The sequence below is a fragment of the Oryza sativa genome, chromosome 4 (genome assembly GCF_034140825.1).
Source record: "Oryza sativa Japonica Group chromosome 4, ASM3414082v1".
NCBI classification, from domain to species: domain Eukaryota; kingdom Viridiplantae; phylum Streptophyta; class Magnoliopsida; order Poales; family Poaceae; genus Oryza; species Oryza sativa.
In genome coordinates, this window is record NC_089038.1 from 6,080,568 (window position 1) to 6,099,331 (window position 18,764).

Sequence of the window (18,764 nt, forward strand, 5' to 3'; positions counted from 1 at the left end):
CCCCCTCCGGTAGTGGACTAAATTTTCATCGTTTCATGATCTAAGGGGATGTTTAGATCCAGGGGTGTAAAGTTTTGGCGTACCACATCGGGTATTATACAGGGTGTCGTATGTGGTGTTCGGGCACTAATAAAAAAATAATTACAGAATCCGTCAGTAAACCACGAGACGAATTTATTAAGTCTAATTAATCCATTATTAGCAAATATTTACTGTAGCACCACATTGTCAAATTATGGAGCAATTTGGATTAAAAGATTCGTCTCGTAAATTAGTCACAATCTGTACAATTAGTTATATTTTTAGCCTATATTTAATACTTCATGCAAGTGTTCAAACGTTCGATGTGACAAAGTGAAAAATTTTAGGGTGGGATCTAAACAGGACCTAAATCTCGATCTTATTGCTGCTTCTGTGATAAGAAAGTTCATATAGTGCCAGCAGACCATTGGGAAGGGATGGGGCCTTCTAATGCGATGCCCCCTCCGTACACAAATATAGCAAGAGATAGTATTGGATTATATACATATTAATACTACGAATCTACATGAGTAGCAAATATTCAAGAGTTGTGACTCTGTTCATTTTGACTATCAAGCATACACATGGTATATTTGTAATAATCAACAGGTGGTGTAAAAATTAATATATAAATTGTTGCATTTTAATATAACATTAAGCAAACGCATAACATTATAATAGCAATGCTGTGAAATTTTCTGAATTAATTACTAATATTGTAGTTCGGTATGCATATATTTACAGTTGTCTATCTACCTAAAAACCATGAATTATACAAGATAGACATTTACTAACGATGAATATATGTACATGAAGCACAAATGTGGAGTATAAAACAGCCATAATTCTCAAAAAAAAAAAGCCATTCTTACCTTAGTGAATAAACAAATTAATGATTCGCTTGCAATTAATGGATCCGCAATTCGCAGTTTGATTATGGCATGATATATATGCATATTCTTTCGGTCATTTATTCAAAAAAACTTGTTCGCAAAATCATCAGTAGTTTTGTTTTTCCAGTAGTGTCCAAATAAAAAAAATGATAGAAATTAGTTTGTCCAGAGACAACGCCACTTACCTAACTGAAAGGACCCCACTTGCGATAAGTTGAATTATTATATGGTGAGATATATATTAGCCAATAAGTGATGTGTCATTTTAGGGGTACAGTAAACCTTATATCTCTAATCTATAATATTAATTAATTAGATAACTTTGTAATTAACCACGTATATATATTTTTTACTGGTTAAGTGTTTAGTGGATGCTTAACATTTCTGCATTTACCTCTATATGCTTAGATGTTAGATCAACTGACCATGACACATTCAGTGGCCGATTGAAACGGTCGGGTTAAAGTTTAGGCACTGATATTCCCCACCAGTAAATAAAATATTAAGTTATTGCTAAGCAAAGCATAAACCACTAACTTAGTGGGAAATACTATCGCTAGTGTAGGATGATTTCTGCATAATTTATTATTTCAACGACAAAGATTGGGCCACGTAGTCAAACGAAATCTTTAAAATTACGATATTATGACTTATTTTATTTTAACTTGCCACAGTAAAAAGATGAAAATTTGGGTGTCATTTTGCACTAACTAGATTCTACTGGTCCAACAGAACAAAAGGAGAACCTTTAATTTTACATCCCACATGAATGTTTTTCTATACTAGTGTAGCATTCACGAGCCATTTTTTTGTAAGCTTTTCTCACTATATAAAGTGTAGCTGACCGAACCCGTAGCCTTCACTACACAGTTGAATCCGAACGAATTCTTCCTCTCCTACAGTAGTAGAGATTTTTCCAGGTTTGACTCGATCCTGTTCTTGTTAATTAGTTCTTGCTTGCTTGATTACGATCAAGTTTCAAATGTCTAATTAAACATTTTTTATCCCTGTAATTTCTCTCTCTCTCTCTCAGGCAGCTATAGGTTTGATCACCATGAAGGAGAAACTGAAGGCGAGGTTTCAGATCATCGCCGTCTTGCTCGCCTTCGCCATGGTAGCTCAAGCTATGGCGATTCGCGGCACGGGTACGACGGCGGAGCAGGATAACACCGGAGGGAGCACGAGTGCGAAACATACCCTGCCTCAGGCTGTTGGAAGTGGCACCTCTGTGGACAACCACCATGCCATCCCTCGTGATCAGTACAGCAACCATGGGGGTGATGATGGAGGTGGCAGTACTGGTACTGGTGATACAAACAACTAGTGAGTTGATGATCATGGATGTGTGGAGATTAATTTCTGAGCTTGATGTGAGGGGAGATTTAAATATATATGTTGTGTTAATTAAGGTACTAAGTACTGGTTGTGATGTTGTTTTGATATCAGTAGCCCTAATCCTGAGAATAAGCTGCTTCTCTTCATGGGGATAGAGGAGAGCTTCTAAATATCAATGTATGCAATATTTCTGTTGTGTGCCATAAGCTGTTTACTCTTATGACAAATTAATTAAATCTATTGTCCAGAAAACGACCAGCTTAGTTCATATGTGCTTCCAAATTAGTATTTCGTCGTGTTGTCTTGATGTATTTCCAAATTAGTTCATATATATGTGCTTCCAAATTAGTATTTCCCAATTAGTATCATCACCTAACAAGTAACTACAAACAAAGGCTTGTAAACTTATAGTCGACACTAAGAAAATACATCATTTCCACAACATAATTTCCTGATACCCTAGACCATCAATGTACCCTTTCCCTTACTTTCACTTAATCTTGTATCAGAAAAAATTCACCCTATCGACGAAACTCTTGTACTTATTGCATGCTCTGGTATTACTTTCTGCATTGGGATCTCCATTGAAATTTGCCTTTGTTATCTATTGGAAGCAATCTGGCAAAGGATGTGGGTGTAGGGATCGAGAGGGGGATGACAAGCCATGATGATGGGAAGATTGGTTGCTCGTCGACTCAACTGTTGTGTTGTTGAGAGCTGCAGAGCTCCATGTGGCCGTGAGACTGAGGAGGGAGGAAGAAATAAGTTAGTGCAATTGAGTGGTGGTAACTGGCAAGGCATTATAAATGGAAGGGAGAAGTGATGGGAGGGGTAATGTCATGGGAAACTATTTTGATCCCTCGTGAGGATGTCCCCTTATTGTTTGCATGTTATTCCAATGGTTATAAAAATATTTGAGAAGATGTAATAACATGTGATATATCACTCCACAAATATGCAAGGTTAAATTCAACTTCTATATATCAGAACGAAAAAAACAAATTAAACTATAGCGAGTTAACGCATATTTACAGTCAAATTTGTTTTTTTCGTTGCAAAAGATAGAAGTTGAATTTGAACTTGCATGTTTGTAGAGTGATATATCACATATTAATATATCTTCTCAATTGTTTTCAACTTTTTTCGTAACTATTTGAGTGACATGCAAACAACGAGGGGATATCCCCTCGAGGGATCAAAATCCACTCCTGTGATGTCATTAGAGAAACAAGGGGAGGTGAGAGTGGAACTATATTTGAAGAAGTTAGCTTGTACTTATTTCCCTAGTTTTGTTGATTGGTTTAATTCAAAACAGAGCGTACATTTTTTAAAAAAGAATGAAGTTTGATGTTCTTCCCTATGTATTTATAAATCTTACTTCGCATTTGGACAAGGAGGTTTTATTTAATCAGCGCATTTGGATATGGAGTTTTTATATTTCTCAGACACATAGAAGGCAATATATGGTACGTGGGCCTCTCTTGGGCTCATAACAACATGCACCACACACTACTACATAAAAAGCAACCACAATGTGGTATAAAAGCAGGTCGTAAGCAATACAATAACTTTACTATCTAGCAACAAACATTTTGGAAGCTAGCAACAACAATTACCACGTAGTATGGCTACTACCAGCAATAAGCAACTAAACTGTATTATTAGTACAGTGAACAGTGTAGGTGCAGGGTGTGGGAGGCTAGGGATTGGTCTTCTTTTCTCTTGTGGGGCCTACCTTATGTTTCCCTTTTGCATTCACACATTGTGGCATATGTATTAGCTACTACCCAGTAATTTTTGGGCCCACCTTATTATCAAGTTTAACAATAAGCATTCTGTTGCCCTAAACAATCAATAGCGCCGGTTTTTAACAGGCATCATCTGGACGGTCTAGGGACCAGCACTACGAAAACATGCATACAGTATCGTCCCTAGCAACTTAAGGCCCTGGTGCAAATGTAAAATAGGCCATACAGTTGCAAAATGCAGCAGGTGCAGGCATGCGGCACGTGGCACCACTGCAATGGCACTATGGACGGCTAGCAGATAACGGTGGCATTGCAGCATGACGACAACGTGTGTGTTTTGCCTTATAGCTTCTCCGACGCGATTTGCTTTTGTCTGGGTTTCATGATACTACACTTCCTAGACCGAGCAAAACCTACATGAAGGAGAGGGACGATTAGACATCGAATGAGATCATGGACTTTCTATTGGGCTTAGATGGATTTTTCTCTGACTGATTGGTAAGTTTAGTACTTGAAGAAATTTTTAGACTTTGGGACCCCAATATATTGGCGGCCCAGTAGGTAGGCTCAATGGCACTGTGTTTTTTTATCTGAAACAGTGGGTGGACACCAGGCTTAAGTTGAAACCGGTTGCATTTGTTCTCTATTTCGGAGAAATGCCCACAATACGTGTTCGATGATTTGCCCGAGAGCAGTAGGAGGAATGGGCTGGCTTCGGGGTGACCCACTAGAAGTGAGGATTGTTGTGGTGTGGAGAGGTCAAAATGAGTAAGAAGTTAAGTGCGGTTGTTGAATCCTTGTGAAAAGAATGAGGGTGTAATGATGAACACTATGACAGCATATGCATTGGTAGAAGAGTTAGGGTTTTACCGTGGTAAAATGACAAGGTTAGGTGTTTTGTTTCAATTGCAGGTTTTTAATAATTTGATTGATTTAACTGAGGCACCTAGGAGTTGATACAATCATGCAATATAAAACATATCCAAAGCTTAATTTTAATACCCTACTCGGCTAATATTTGAACTTGGCTCATTATCATGTTCTAGTTTGGCCCATATGTGTTGTAGTTTGGTCCCATGTGTCAGATGTGTTCCTGTGGTAAGATTAATTGGAGAGTTTTGTTTGGTTTGAACATACTTGTATGCCCCTGTGTTTCAACCATAGAATTTGTAAATTAACCTTTTACACGAACTAAAGATGAAAATGTAGACCTGCTCCTCACAAAAGAGGTGGGTTAATGTGGTTGCGGATTTTGGGGTGGGGAAATGTGCTACACCTTCAAGCAGCATTTCTACTTCCCTCGTCTCCAAATATATCTAAGCCTATGTTACAAATTTGTCTCACAATACAACTAAATCTGCACCTAACTCCTGAACTCACCCAATCACATACTTGCCCCATTTAGTTTCTTCACCTAGTTTATCATCTCAACCAATCACAACAATTTCTCACCCCAACATTAACTTCATAAAGAAAGCATAATTAGTTATACTTTTGCGATGGAAGGAGTACTATTTACTTGTTGGTGCATGATGTAAACAAATGTTAGTTTTACTGCACGTATCTCCTATTGTACCAAAGATAATAGGAATGTCTAGATGATCAAATACACGTTGAACTAATTCTATTCAAATTCTCTAAATATTTTCTCTACACTCTTTTATCTAAAGTTGGATGGATGGATTGTAATGTCTTACAATGACTTATTGTGTTATGATCAGAGGCATCCAGCCCATGTCTAGAAAATCGATGAACACAAGGAAAAATCAACTTAAGGAAGCCAATAGTATCGGAGCACATGAGTACAAATGGTTATTGCGCAATACACCTGTTCATCTAGTCTATTTCGGCCCGTGTATGTCCTAGTTCCGGTTTGGGTACGCTAGGCCAAGTGTTCAGTAATTTAGGCCGGCCGGTTAGCACTTTTTCGCAAAACGAACAAAAGTATAAGAGGATGTGCTATCTGAATATGGGCCTACTTAACGTGTAGGGTAAACTAATGCGAATTTGGAGGCTAGGGTGTTATGGTTATTTTGATGAAACATAAGTACTTATGATTATTGAAATTCTTTTAACTCAAATACTCAATTCACTACATAAAAAATAACTTCATAGGGACCGGCTATATAGGTGCCGGTTTGACAAAAACCAACACCTATAAGACATTTCCCGTCCACCATTTCAATAACCGGCACCTAAGTCTTTGGGACAGGCATACTGGTGCCAGTTTTACTTAAAAAACTGGCCTTATAGGTGCCAGTTCTCTGGGACAGGCACACTAGTACCAGTTTTACTTAAAAAACCAAAGTCCCTCCTGCCAACGTTCCAGAAATAATACAGGCGACAATCGTTCACTAAAAACCGGCACATATGTAATAGGTGCAAGTTCTTAATTAGAACCAGCACCTATTATCTTTGTGACGTGTCCGGGTCGAGACAATAGGTGCCGGTTCATAGTAATAGGTGCCGGTTCTCATTACGAACCGGCACCTATTACATTTTAACATGGCTCGGGTTATAGGTGCCGACTTTTCATATAACTTTTTCATACAATCATATTAATATACACTTTATATCAAATCTGTAGAGCTCGATGAGATCTACAACTTTGTAGTTGGTAACCTTTTGATTTAAGGTCGTTTGAGTGTCCGAAAATGTGTTATAATGTGTCGAATCTATTTGCGTAAGTGAATATTTAAAATTTGTAAACAGTCTCGGATCGAGACAAAGCATATATAAAAGTTGTAGATCTAGATGAGATCTTCAATTTTTTAGTTGATGAAAATTTCATTTGTGCTCATCTATGGTGTTAAATATGGATTATAAGTTAGGACAACAATGTCTCAAAAGATTAGCATTTGTTTCCAAGACAACAAATTTTCGTAGGTGAGATGGTAAGGAGGCTTTAGATGGAGTTCGAAATTTTGAGTTTGAAACTTGCTTGAGGCATAATTATGAATATGGGTTGAAAAAATCATGGGATTTCTGGGAAGTGAAGTGTGACCGTATAGATGCTAAATAAATTGCAAATATTTTTTTCGGGTTTTAATTTGTAGCACCTACATAAATTTCAAATGGGTGCACCCCTATAATTTGTCGGTTATAAATTTAGAATCGGCACCTATAGTATCACATAGGTTTGTAATTAGAACCGATACCTATAGTCACCAATAACCGAGGTTATTGGTGCCGACCAATATGTGTCGGACCTAAAACCGGCACCAATTGGACCATGGTTGTATGTAGTAGTGATTATAGGCAAGATTCAGTAATTAATTACATATATATATATATAATAGTAGTGATTATATATAGCCTAATTGTTTTCTGGACCACTGTTCTTGTCTATCTTGAACCACTGATCACCTAAATCTTTAGAACTTCTAGTGTTTCCATAAGACTACCTTAAATTTAAAAATTAAATTAAACCTCAAATAAATTGTTTGACATATAGATATTTTGCCCACGGCACCGAGATGGCATAGAAGGTAACATTGCAACATGAATGCTCACTGTTGGCTGTGTAGAAACAGTATTTTGCCACGCTACGACGGTTGGCGTGGTGAAATCTTTGCCACATATACTATGGTTTTCAACCAGCAACAATTTTATATATATTTCCAATACCATTGAGGTATGCTGTGACCTAAATTTTGTGTAGAACTTTTAGAGCATTTCATACACGGCGATGTTATACTTCAGTTAATGCTAGCCAGCCTGATTTTACTGTGGAAAATGACAGCCAAACCAGGCGCTGCTTTTTTACTGCCTCTGGTAGTTCATGTCACTGTATGATATTTAAGTTTATTTATTATATGTGATAGATTGTAGGGACAATCATCATATATAGCCAACTTGTTGCAACAAAACATTAGTTATGCAAAAATCATCGAGCACCTGAAATACTTTGTGCCCACTAAAAGGTAGTGGGGTTAACTTTGTGTGACAAAAGTTAACATTTTGTTAATCATGATCAGGCTTTCACCGGCCCCATTTATACTGGCCACTAAAAATGTCATGGTCGATCTAGCATGGCATGTAGCTGAAATCTATGTATATATTTTTCTTTAACGCAGTGCTTAACATAGTAAGATTCCTGAAATATATAATTAGGTAAAGCGCAATAATCAAATGCCAACTGAATTAGGTGGAGAGGAGAGCAAACAAATTTCTGACAGGCCATATATAGCTATAGATAGGTAGCAGACAGGCCAGTATATTAGTGCACCTAACAAATTGTCCATTAGTCGATAATGGTGTCTTGTCAGTTTGGTTGGAAAAAAAGACGGTACTTTTTTCCCATGAAGTTAACGATTAATAGCTGTAGTGTGTGCGAAAATTCTAGATCTTACAAAGGTTATGATCTCGAACTCTTCCACCCACATGTAGAACGACACATGCCGGAACAAGAATCTTAAGCTTATTGTTCAGTTAGTACTCCCTATGTCAAAAAAAAAAAAAAAAAACCAATCTCATATTGGATAAAATGATTCCTAGTCTAATGAATCTGGACAGATTCCTGCTCAGATTCTTTGGACTAGAAAACATCCCATCCAATAATAGGTTGGTTTTTTTGGGACGGAGGGAGTATAATTTGCATGATTTTGTATTTACTTTTACATTTTTAATATATAGTTTACAGTACAATTTCATTTGACATTTTAGGTCAGAGTAGGGCTGCAGCGTTAGCTGCCGTACTGCTATATCCGCCTCTCAATGCACCAACGAAGATACAGTAGGACTTTTATTACTACCGGAGCATGACCTTTTCTAATTAAGGAGGCTGAATTATCGAGCGCGTCCACTCTCCTAATTATCCGTGTGATTTGTAAAAAATATTGATTTATTCATCCTAATTTTCTAAAAAAGGAATATCAACTTACCAACTTCTAATTAATATTTAATTTATTTTTATCCATATCATGCACCAGAATTTTCAAACGGATCCTGATGGGAGTGCAACAACAAAAAGTTCATATATAAATGAAAATAACAAACGAAAAATAATCAAAATTAACATAACCACATAAAAACAATATGTCAATGCTAATCCTATTAATTAATAGTACTATTAAGAAAACAGTTGTAGAATGTCTTTTATAGGTGAAAAGTTTTCAAATATAATAATACTATAAATTGTAGTTAATGTAATTGCAGTTTAACTTGAATGCAATCATAATGTAAATAGGATATAGTTACGTTGTGACTTGAAAGGATATGCCATGGCATAATGGTGGAGGCACATGCCTGGGATGCCCACATATCGTGGTTTGAAATTAGACCACGTAGGGTTTATTAGGTTTATGTTTCGCTGCACACAAATCTCAAAGCTAATCCTGTGCCAAAATATCCAAAGTTTTCTCCCTTGTATAGCAAATCCCTTAATTGAATAGGCTAGATCAGTCGATCTAATGCAAATATTTCCAAGATAACCGTCTCAAATGGGCAGCTTGCCATCCATGATCGATGTTATTTCCTCGTTTTGTCTTTGTGCTGTAGTAGAGTGACAAATAACGAAACCAATACATTCCCTTCAAAATTTAAATGACGTCCATAGAAATAATATGCGTCCGGCCGAGGCAAACGTTCGTGTTTTATCTCTCGACTTAACAAATTATAACTTGATTACTATACGATGACGGAACCAAAAATTATCAAAGTCTAAGGCTGTGTTCGATACCAGGAGTTCTCAACTCCCCCTCTCGTTTTCCGCGCGCAGGCTTTTCAAATTACTAAACGGTATGCTTTTAAAAATATATATATGAAAATTACTTAAAAAATCATATTAATCTATTTTTATAAAAAAATTAGATAATACTTAATTAATCACGTACTATGGACCGCTCCGTTTTCCGTGCTCACTTTGGAACTGGCTAGAACGAATGCAGCCTTAGGCAGCCCTAGGCTTGCCTCCGGCGCTAGACGTATATGCAACTCTTGCTTAGTCATATATTAAAGCATAATTATGTCTATTATAACTGGGTATACATTGTTACTATTTTGCAGTTTACTAAATTAAGATGGTTATGGCTATCGTGTTACATATAAAATATTAATACAATCTTTATATGGAAACTATACCGTTATCTGCAACGTAACAGTCCGTAAGGTATGTGGGGTTAATTATATATTTATCACATCCTGCTGGTGTCTTATTAATATATCTCACGAAAGTACTCACCTTTCTGCAATCCATGCATCTTTTTCCGACAAACAGTTTAAAAAGATGAGCGGACAAATCAAGCCAGCAATCTATTGGTCGTTTCAGATTAGACAAATGGTGATAATATATCAGTAAGTGGAAGATCTACTTTTCATCATCAGTAATATAATATATCATCATTAACAGCAATATATTAGATAACACCGCACTTGACTTCTATTGACTTTGGTGGATTTCAGCTAGATCTCCAACAAAATCCTCTTTTGGAAAACATTCAGCTGTCCCTCTAGATGTATACATGCCTATTTTTACTAGTTTATTGTACTGTTTGCATTTCCTAGAACATTTGAAAGTGCCACAGTTTTCATTATTACAAGGACGAGATTATAAAGTCAATATAGTACGTGTGGAATTATCTATTTATTTTAACTTGATAATATATGGCCAGTTTACTTAATGTCAGTTTTAAATTTTATACCAAAGTTGCTACAAATAAAATTACTGAGGTTGCTCAAAACGTATTTAGTCCAACTCAAACAACTTTTATACCTGGGAGAAATATCATGGAAGGACTTGTTATATTACATACATGAAATGCATCGAAAAAAGAAGAGTGGTGTGATTTTTAAGATTGATTTTGAGAAAGCGTATGATAAAATAAAATGGTCATTTGTACAACAAACATTGAGGATGAAAGGTTTTTCACATAAATGGTATGAATGGATAGCTTCTTTTATCTAAGGTGGACATGTTGCGATAAAAGTAAATGACCAAGTGGGCTCTAATTTTTAAACATATAAGGGTCTAAAGCAAGGAGATCCAATGTCCCCAGTCCTTTTTAATATAGTTGTTGATATGCTAGCTATATTAATTAGTGGGGTCGTTCCACATTTGGTGGACGATGGTCTATCCATTTTACAATATGCAAACGATACTCTTATTTTTCTTGAGCATGACTTAGAGAAGGCGAAGAATATGAAGTTGTTATTATCAGCTTTTGAAAAGCTCCCTGGCCTAAAGATTAATTTTTACAAAAGTGAATTATTTTGCTTTGATCAAGCACAAGAATGCCAGGAACTATTCTAACATTTTTGGTTGCCAACTAGGGAATTTTCCATCAGAAAACTTGGAATTCCTATGCTTTTTAGAAAACTTAGTAACAATGATTAGAAAACAGTTGAGCAAAGAATTGAAAAAAAAAAACTTAGTAGTTGGAAACGTAAACATATGTTTGTACGGGGAATATTGGTTTTGATTAATTCCGTGCTTTCGAGTTTAGCCATGTTTATTATACGTTTTTTTTCAGATTCCTAATGGGGTCATTAAAAAATTTGATTATTATAGATCACGATTCTTTTGGCAAGGTGATGAACATAGAAAGCAATATGGACTAGCAAGGTGGGATATTATTTGTCAACCAAAAGATCATGGTGGACTTGGAATTCATAATTGAGAGATATAAAACCAATGTTTCTTAAGTAAATGGTTGTTTATGTTAATAAATGAGTAAGATGTTTGGCAGGACTTATTGAAAAGGAAATACTTCATTAATCAATCAATAAATCAAGTTGAGAGAAAACAAGATGATTCCCATTCTTGGTCAGGTCTCATGAAAGTTAAGAATAGTTTTTTAAATATGGGATCTTGGATACTTAATATTAGTGAACAAGTTAGATTTTGGGAGGATAAATGGATATGCAATACTTCCTTTAAGGACGGGTACCCATCTTTGTATTCTATAGTTCATAGAAGAAATTCTTCAGTTGCAAATGTTATGAGTTATGTTCCGCTCAATGTTTCTTTTAGGTGAGCATTAGTAAGCCATAATTTGATAAATTGGCACGACCTGTGTGCTTCAGTTGTTCATATTCATTTGATAGAAGAAAATGATGTTTTTCGATGGAACCTTCATCAAAATGGTCAATTCTCGGTTCGATTTATGTACTTAGCTTTAATAAATAATGGTTATATTGAGACGAATAGTATCATCTGGAAACTCAATATGCCTCGCAAAAATAAGATCTTTATGTGGTATCTGCTTAAAGGAGTAGTGTTAACAAAGGATAATTTGGCTAGGAGGAATTGGAATGGTAATTTGAGATGTTGTTTTTGTATGAAAAATGAGACAATTTATCATTTATTCTTGGATTGCCATTTTTCCAGATTTATTTGGAGAGCAGTACATATTGCTTTTGGGTTATACCATCCACATAGTATATATCATATTTTTAGGGATTGGCTTGTGGGTATTGATAAAAAACCAAGAAACTTATCCTTGTAGGAGCATCTGCAATATGTTAGGCTTGGCTTAGTAGAAATGATATGGTTTATTATAAAGCACCATAAAAATCTTATATACATGTACTTTTCAGGGCAACATACTGGCTTCAGTGTTGGGCTCAACTACAAAGGTGTGATGAAGACATCAAGCTAATAAATGATGCATGTCGTAAACTTGTGTCAATGGTCATGCAGATTTTCGCCAACTACAGATGGAGGTCCACGAAGAGGATTCAATAATTGTGGGTCTTTAATCTTGTGTTGGTGCTTATTAGCTTGTGTTGCTTTACGTTAAATTGGTGTGCTTTGTGGTTTCATTAGATTGTGAATGCTTTTGAGCGATTTGGTGTAATAAATGGTTGTAGCTCGTTGAGCAAATGCCGGAAGTAATTCCATTATCTAAAAAAAAATATGGCCAGTTTACTGTATTATTTTCATAGTAGTTTTGTAGATATAAACATGAGATCATGCTATAAAATCAAAGTGTGTTTTGATCATTATTTCATGATGAGCAATGGGTATTGGGGATAATTGGTGTAGATATTGGAGATATTTAGCGAAGTAGTTTTGGAAGATGTAAATAGGATTGTGATTGTCAATTTGGGTCCGGTCAAATCGGGTGGACTCGGCCGGTCAGACCAGTGTGTGTTGCATGGTTAAACCGGCCAGCCCGATGGTCTAACCTGTCGGCTCTGTGTTAGTTTCAGTTTCAGGATGTTTCTTTGGATTTTCGTGATTAATTCATGTTTATGACTTCTAGATGGATACAATGCGTAAGCAATACTATTGTGTGCAAATGTTGAGTCAAGTTAGAGAGTACTTGTGCTCGGATATGGTTTCTTGGTTGACTCATGTGTAGGTGTGATTCGAGAGAGTGTTGCCGCTGATGGATCGGGAGTCAACTTAGGAGAATATGACGTCCAGATGATCAGGATAGCATCCGAGATGCTTAGGCTAAGGATCAATGTACGTGGTTTGTGAAGATTCCACATGGCATACGGTGGAGATATTGTGTGCGTATGAGATGAAGAGTAGAATTTGGAAAGGTCCAAGTTTGGTATGATTAGAGTTTGTAAAGTTTGTTTCCTTTGCGGGAATGTTTCCTTGGAGATTAGGACTTCTTGTACAAGTTGAGTTTGTGGCTTTAGGCTACCTACCTCAGGTATAAATAGAGAGGGGAGTTGATGCCTCCTTCCGGTATAAATTTTGTGAGAATTGAGTTTAGAGAAAAGTTAGGGTTTCGAGTTTAGTCGATCTATTTGAGAGGAGTAGTGTTGTTGCACTTTGTAAACACGAATAAAAGTAATAACTTTCAATCTACTTTGAGAGATCTTCGATTATATGGACCACAGTTTTGCAAATATCAATACAATAGAACATTAGAAGTGAATACCACCAGCAAGTGGTGTTAGTCCCTTAGCTAGAGTTCGTCGATGTAATCATAAATCGCAAAGGATGATATTGGAAAGGTGTGATTCTGCAAGATTTCGCCCTTAATTTTCATTTCAGTGTAGTATATTAGTATATCCAATTAACTATACTTATTTGTTTTATATAATCAGTATATCAAACCTTGTAATTGTAAATACAGTTGATGTATTTCATGCTTGCTCGTGTGATTTTCTTGGTGTTAGTTGTCTTAGGCCCTGTTTAGTTCCCATGCAAAAACTTTTCGCCCTGTTATATCGAATGTTTGGACACGTACATGGGTATTAAATATAGACAAAAAAAACTAACTACATAGATTGCGTGTAAATTGCGAGACAAATCTTTTAAGACTAATTACTCTATGATCTAACAATATAGTGCTATAGTAAACATTTGCTAATGATAGATTAATTAGACTTAATAAATTCGTCTCGCAGTTTACAGGCGGTATCTGTAATTTGTTTTGTTATTACTATACGTTTAATACTTCAAATTTGTGTCCGTATATCCGATGTGACACGCCAAAACTTTTCACACTTGGAACTAAACAGGGCTTACATTGTTTTGTGAAAATTCCTTGCGGGCCCCAAAGTTTTTCTGTATTTTTGTTCTATGAGTTTTAGCTTATCCCCTACATTTGTTTCGGAAATTTGGGTGAAACAACTTTGAACCATTTAATGTCTTATAATTGATGTTCTCACTAGTAAAATCATTTTTATACCAAGGTGGCACTGGATTTGTAACAATGAGAATCTTACTGTCAACTTAAGGATGACAAACAAAATGGATATAGAAGGGATTAAAAGAGAAACATTTTTTTAAATGAATATAAATCAAGTTTGATGAAATTTCAAAAGTGGAAATTGCACAAATCACCCATTTCTACATTTCCTTATACCAAAAAAAAATTTGTATTTCCTTAAATCAATCCCAACCAAATTCGAAGAAAATTTCCATATAGAGGTAGAGGTGAAATGTACCCCTGAAGAGACAACAAATTTAACTGAAAAGCATTTCAAAATTTAAAATTCCGTTATCAAATATGGGGACAAATAATTATATCCCTTCTGGTTTTTAAGAGCTGAAATTGATTTCAACTTTTGAGAATTATTCTTTTAATTAATCTTGAACCTATGTCCAAGTAAAAGGCAATATAGTCATTTTGAAAAGATTAGATAATAAATTAATGGTATTAACAAACCGAATAGGGATAGAGGGAAAACTCTAGGGATGAACTTATAGGATATCTTAAAACTTAGCGACATCAGAAGGATGAAGGGAAGACTCGCAGGCCACAACCAATTGCCTCTACATATTGTTTATGAATATTATTTACTACTAGTAGTACTCTTATTAACTACTACAAAATTTTCTTATTTCTTTCATTAAAATTTTGTCACGAATATAACTATTCGACCTAGTCCCTCAATAAAACTAGGCATAAACATCTTTCCTCCACCTACTCTTACATCTCAACCTATGATACCTATCTTTTCTTTAATTTTCATATATGCTTCTCATCTCAACCAATCAAAATCACCCCCTCTTTCAAAATTTGACCTTAACCAAGCAAACTATATTAATTTTGGGACAGAGTGTGTACATAATATGTATTTCTATACAAATACTTGGTAGACTTTGTTGATATTTATCACAAATTCTTGATATAGTGTGTGTAGTTTGGTAATTTTCCAGCTAATTGCGTGTATTTGGATACTTGGGTATTGCATACACAAAGCATAGACGTCCTGCATGGTATTAAGAAATTAAATAATACTTTCAATCTCCTATAGGTACAATATTTTGTTATAATCATGACTTCTAGGAAATCAATAAATGAATATAGACCTCATCCATGGTATTAAGAAATTAAATAATACTTGCAATCTCCTATAGGAACAATATTTTTTTATAATCATGACTTCTAGGAAATCAATAAATGAATGGGAAACATCATAAACCCATCCCTTGTGTCTTGCCACATCTCCTGCTACTCCAGTGTTTCATCTGTCTTTTGTATGTTTTTAGGGTTTTCTCAATGAAGTCTTTGAAGGATTAGATAATTAGGTTCATGGTGTTCATCTTCCATGATAATTACGATGTAAGGATTTTTAACTCTTTGTTGGTGACTCTCCAGCTAGCGAGGTCATCGATAAATACAAGGATTGCACGCCTGAACGGTTGTCAATAATCAAATCAGCGGTGCCATCTATGGCATATGGGTCATCAATTTGTTCGGTGACAACGGTTTGTTGTTCTGTTGGAAGAATAATGAAGGTAGTTGATTTTTGTTCATAAGTTTTTGCATTTGCAAGAGTTGGTCAGCTTTATATTCTGTGGCATTCAAAGATATTACATATAATTAGTTTTTATATATTTTTTATTTATATTTCTTTAAACAACAGGTTTGTAATCTCTCTTATTATTTAATAATAAGAATCTTACCATCTAAATATAAAACAATAAAAATACAGCCAAAAATATTTTCATTGTGGGATGAAGAATTGTTGCCAAATTCAAAAAAGTTAACCAACCTGATTCAAAGTACTACCTACCAATGCCACATGCACTACGATGTCTAACACCATGAGACATATTATTTCCAACAAAACATCACAAGTGTATAATTCTCAATATGATTGAACAATATATACTAAATTGAATAGTTATGCATAAAATTTTATATTACAAATACAAACCAGCCTAGCTAATTACATCTTATTTCCTACACTGACATTCAGTATCTTTAAGGTACCTCATTTGCTTTACCAATAGCTCATTCACTTGCAATTTGGATAATTGATACGTTGGCACCGATGATCAATTCTATCGCCAGGAGCAACCTTTCTATCAGTGCTGGCCAATAAATTCCTCATTTTATTCTGGTGCAAATCCTCCGGTGGTCTACCTGATTCTATATTCCATAACACACAATTAGTGCATGAACAGACAAAAATCATACCAACAAAGAGGAACGCAATTATTTTCATTTTCTCTTGCGATCCCTACAATTTGAACAATAACGGAGCATTAATTTGAATGCATGGCATAACTTTTGCAAATAAGAAGAGATCAATTAAGTGATATGACATTATCATGTACTTACCGAATGTTGAAGATGGTCTTGGCGGTGATGGACAAATTTGCGAATGGTGGAATACAGCTAAAAACTGGTGTTATTTATAGGATGCAGATGCAGTACTATTTCTTTTAAGAATGCTTGATCCGCCATTTTAGTTGTGGAAAATGGGTTCTCCACTAATTAAACGCCATGACAACTTGAGTGGGTGAACTATTTTACTTTAAAGAATAATAGGTTAGTGGCAATTTGTAGATTTTATCTCAATTTCCAGCCAGAACTTTCTAGAGATGCATTTTGTAAGCTGCATTAATCCATACGTTTTTTTGGAACTACAAGAACAATTATCCTGTGACCTATACTTTTTAGGAGATCAAATTTGGCAACAATGTCTGCAATATTCATTTGTCATTGCCAATAATGTTTACAATATGTGATCATATATTGCAAATCTAACAACTTGATCCAAATATAAAATTGATCATATTAGTTGGCAGTATGAATTTGAAATTACAAATGTTAAATGTATGCATGCGGTGATCTATATACATGGATATTCTAAAAAAACACGTAGATACCATTTCTATTTCCTACATAGGTGAAATGCCAGATTTATCATAATTCATAATCTCTGTTAGAAATAAACGCAGGCAACTATAATGCAATGGAACACTAAAGTATTTTTATAGCATATATATACTATTTTAAGAATTACACGTTACAAACCATATAAACTAGATATATTGCACTCACACCAATAGCCCCGTGGGGATTCAAACATACACAAATCTTACATCCAAATATTTGTTCTACAATTATTCCAGATGATGCTATTAATTACTAGTTGGCTCCAATAGCTTCTGGTCCTATTGAGAACTAGGACATTATTATTCAGCAAGGATAGATACCACGTGGACAGACATGGTCATAGTCATGGCCTGTAGGGGCAGTCCTTCCATCAATATCGATCAGCTTGCGCATGTCCTTCCCAGCATGCACATCCTTGTACATACCATGTTCTTCTTCCATGTTCCCTGGAATATTGCAAGTGCACAAATTGAAAGAAACGGCCACCACTAGTATCATCAAAAGAGCGGCCTTCATCTTCATTAATTCCTGCAGGCCCTGCAAAAGAAAGGTTAATATTTTGAGATTAATGACTCTCAATGTAAACATGGTAAAAGATACTGCTATAAAATATTCTTTCACCTTCCCTGGCTTTGTTTGCAGAAAAATGTAGTCAGATGACATGCTATATTTATAGGAGATAAAAACGGTACTGTGGATTTCCATTATTAAATAACTTCTTTGACCTGAAAACATTGATCGTCCACCAACTAAAGATAACAAACAACTGAAAGTGGGTGAATTTTTGCAATTGGGCTATGTTAGTTTCACTTAAATTGGTTTTTGCCATTGATTCAGACATTAGCATAAAGCATTTATGCTCCAGCCCAATGTTTTCTTGGCAATGAAAAACAAAATGAGAAAACTAACAATGTGCTCTTGGTTTATATATATATAAATCTTTCCTACTTTTTGCGATATTTTCTAACTCAGTTATTATTAATTATTTTTGAAAGAATGTATATATTCTACAGTCTCAGCTTGTCTCTGGCTTTCCAAAACTTCCGATGGCTCCTCTGAAATAAGTACAAGGAGACATGCCACTGCTAGAGAAAGGGTTTTTAATGCCGGTTCGTAAATGCAACCGGGACAACGAATCCGGGACTAAAGATGCCCATCTTTAGTCCCGGTTGAAATAACCGGGACTAAAGATGGTAAAGCCATGTGGCTGTTTTTTCCATCTTTAGTCC

At 35.4% G+C, this 18,764-nt stretch overlaps 1 protein-coding gene across 1 annotated transcript; it reads left to right on the top strand.

The window, feature by feature from the left end:
• Window positions 1-1,700: 1,700 nt before the first annotated feature.
• On the top strand, window positions 1,701-2,501 carry LOC4335119 (uncharacterized). The gene is made up of 2 exons (XM_066309672.1): window positions 1,701-1,834; window positions 1,948-2,501. Exon 2 carries the CDS (start codon window positions 1,969-1,971, stop codon window positions 2,236-2,238), a length of 270 nt encoding a protein of 89 aa, XP_066165769.1. The 5' UTR covers window positions 1,701-1,834; window positions 1,948-1,968; the 3' UTR covers window positions 2,239-2,501.
• Window positions 2,502-18,764: the final 16,263 nt, after the last annotated feature.